This window comes from Pituophis catenifer, unplaced genomic scaffold (assembly GCF_029215685.1).
Source record: "Pituophis catenifer annectens isolate HBS135680 unplaced genomic scaffold, rPitCat1.0.hap2 SCAF_5, whole genome shotgun sequence".
Lineage (NCBI taxonomy): Eukaryota > Metazoa > Chordata > Lepidosauria > Squamata > Colubridae > Pituophis > Pituophis catenifer.
This window is the reverse complement of record NW_027256885.1, coordinates 28618094-28621465: the sequence shown is the minus strand read 5'-3', so window position 1 is coordinate 28621465 and position 3372 is coordinate 28618094. Positions and strand designations below refer to the sequence as shown.

The 3372-nt window shown below is 46.5% G+C and overlaps 1 protein-coding gene across 1 annotated transcript; it reads left to right on the top strand.

The window, feature by feature from the left end:
• The first annotated feature begins 1379 nt into the window (after nt 1–1379).
• On the top strand, nt 1380–2183 carry LOC139317602 (uncharacterized). The gene has a single exon (XM_070944690.1). It carries the CDS (start codon nt 1380–1382, stop codon nt 2181–2183), a length of 804 nt encoding a protein of 267 aa, XP_070800791.1.
• Nucleotides 2184–3372: the final 1189 nt, after the last annotated feature.

The window sequence follows — 3372 nt, the reverse complement described above, 5'->3', positions numbered from 1 at the left end:
CACAAAGGTGAGGTATTCCAAAAATTTAAAGAGTTCTATGCAAGGGTGGAAACACAACACAACACAACACAACACAACACTAAGATCAGACAAATAATGACAGACCGGGGGTCCGAATTTTTGTCAAGCGATTTCTCACGATGGCTGAAGGCACGCGGGGTAATCCATTACACATCTTCTCCATTCTCCGCATTCCAGAATGGCGTTGCAGAACGAAAAAATGGAACACTACAGACCATGATGAGGTGCGCAGTAGAGGATGCCAGTTTAGGGCAACATTTCTGGTCAGAGGCACTCATTTATTCAAACTACATGTTAAACAGACTGTGGTCTAGCGTACTGAACAAAACTCCATATGAGTTGATGTACCAGAAGAAACCACAGGTATCACACTTACATATATTTGGAGTTACAGCTGATGTGCACATCCCCAGGCAATTGAGGCATAAGGGAGACAAAGTATCCAGAAGGTTGAGGTTCATGGGGTACGAACCAGGGACAAAGGGATACAGATTCATAGACAGCAACAACCGATTCGTAATATCACGAACAGATGTCTTTCACGAGAACGCCAACTGGTCCAAGATACACCTCAATGAGGTGTCCCTTAGCAAGGACAGCCCAGAAGGCGACCAAGGGGGAGCAAGGCACAGCACAGGAGAGACCACAGAGCAGGAAAAGGGCAAACCCAAGAGACAGGGGGTACAAGTTAAGGAATGGAAGGAGAACCACCCCAGCATTAAAGTAGATTCACTCACAGAGAAGGAAGCTAAGTACCTACATGACACCGAAACACCACCTGACAGGCCAGTCAGGGCAAACAGGGGTAAGGCACCAAAAAGGTTAGAGGACTACATTTTATCCCTACACACTAACCAACTAACCCCCAACACATACGAGGACGTGCTGAAGTTACCAGAAGGAGAGAGGACAAAATGGGAACAAGCTATGGAGAGGGAAATGAGCAGCCTAAGGGAGCTAAATGTATACACCCCCTCCGAGGTCCCAGAGGACAAAACACCTATAGGCACCAGGTGGGTCTACAAAATTAAAACATTAGAAGGAAATAAAGTTCTCTATAAAGCCAGGCTGGTGGCACAAGGGTTCGCCCAGAAATACCCTGAGGACTATACAGAGACATATTCCCCCACGGTCAGGGCCGAAAGTGTGAAATGCGCACTGGTAATTGCATCGCTACTTGGCCTAGAAGTACATCAGTTCGATGTACAAACCGCTTACCTGCACGCTGAACTCGACAAGAAGATCTACCCAGCCAAAGCACCAAGAAGGGGGAAACCTGGGTCCTAAACAGAAGCCTGTATGGACTCAAACAATCAGGGAAACGTTGGTACGAGTGCTTGTCCAAGACTCTGAAATCCATGGGGTTCTCAGCCACCTCAGCAGATAACTGCTTCTTCATTAAGAATGTAGGCAACTCTGTCGAATATGTCTTGATATATGTGGACGATATACTGTACATCAGTGACCAGTCCAGCAAATGTAATGACTTTGCCAACGAGCTAGGGAGACACTTCTCGCTAAAAATACTAGGGAAGGTGGACAAATACCTAGGGGTACAAATTACAAAGACTGCCAAAGGCTTCCAACTCTCACAAAAAGACAAAATATTGGAACTATTGCAAAAATGCAACATGGTAAACGCCAAAACGTGTGAGACACCAATGCAGCCAGATTTCATAAAGGACATGTACAATGAAGCTGAGGCATTCAAAGACAATACACTATATAGATCCACCATAGGTTCGCTATTATACATTGCGAACTGGACAAGGCCCAACATCGCCCTGCCAGTTAACTTATTATCTCGGCACGTAGGTAACCCCACTGTATACCACTGGGAAGCCATCAAAAGGGTGCTGAGATATCTGAAGCATAGCGCTGACGCCTGCCTATCACTAGAACCCGAAAACGCCACAAGACCCACACTCACATGCTACGCTGATGCTGACTGGGCTGGGGATGTGAAAAGTAGGAATAGCACCTCAGGCTACATATTCTTCCTCAACAACAGCCCAGTACATTGGTACACAGGCAAGCAGAACCTGGTAGCCACATCCACAACAGAGGCCGAATACATATGCCTATCCAAAGCTGCCAACAACCTGGTCTGGGGTTTGATGACCTGCTCACAAACGTATGGACAGAACCCAACTACCCAATAACTATCCACGAGGACAATAAAGCTGCAGTGGAAATATCAAAAGCCGAAGCAGTTGGTCAGAGGTCGAGGCATATCGATATAAAACATAAACACGTTAGACAGTTTTCAAGCATCAGGTTCATAAAGGTCATACACTGTGATACAGAAGAGCAGACAGCAGACATTTTAACGAAGCCATTGCAAAACAAACAGCGTACATATTTAACTTCCAAATTGGGTGTCCTCCCAAAGACTACATCCCAGGTACACATAATCCAAGGGCATCTCGACCAGGCATTTAGAGGGGGTTTTGTCACAGATAAATGCCTGGCCTCAGACCCAGGGCTGGAGGCAGGGGGGCAGGGCAGGCCAATCCCCAGGGTCCACCCTAATCCATTGACCCCTCCTTACCTTAGCCACGCCCCGGGGGTACTTAAGGTCCAGCCATGCGGTCCTGGCTCACTTCCAGAGATGTACCTGCAATGATAAGATATTATGTAAATAAAGTTTACTGATCTAAGGAGTACCTGTGTGATGGAGTTATTGGGCTCGATCCTTGGACATCATTAACATACACTCCAATCAATCCCCTGGATCCCGAGAATGCCCGCATGTTAGCCCTAGCCTTCATAGCCCAGAGTGCCCTGGACATAAACCGGAGACTCCAGAGGCAAGAGGGAGCTTTGGGAATGAGCTTTAGCCAATTAATGGAAATAGCACGAAAATTCTATGTGAATAGAGACAAAGTAGAGGAAAGAAGAAGGAAGTGATGCAATGCAAGGCTAAATTGTTGGCAGTTGCTTTATCAAACAATTCCAAAGCCTGGGAAAGAGACAGGTGTAATTGATGTAAGGAAAAGGGCCACTGGCAACAAAAATGTCCCAAAAGACTTGAGGTCGAATTAAAAGGAGAATGTGGACCAAATAGCGGAAGAGGACGTGGTCAATTGACTCGAGAGGTCAAAATCTATGAATTCAGAGAAGAAGAAGAGGGAGAGGAGTGCGTCCCCGTGGGTTCCAAGGCAGAGGGCAAAGTCGTTTCCAAGAAAGGAAGGAAGCCATAGGCCTGGCTGCAGTAGATGAGAGGCCTGAAGACTGAGACACAGGGGCATCTAAATCTGTAATCACAAAGCTGCTGGCTCCCTTTTCTAATGATGTAATAAATATCCAAGGGGTTAATGGCTTCATAAATCGTGGCCCCATGCTGAAAAC

Coding starts and splice junctions, on each gene's coding strand:
- LOC139317602 (XM_070944690.1), top strand. CDS start 1,380: ATGGGGTTCTCAGCCACCTCAGCAGATAACTGCTTCTTCATTAAGAAT.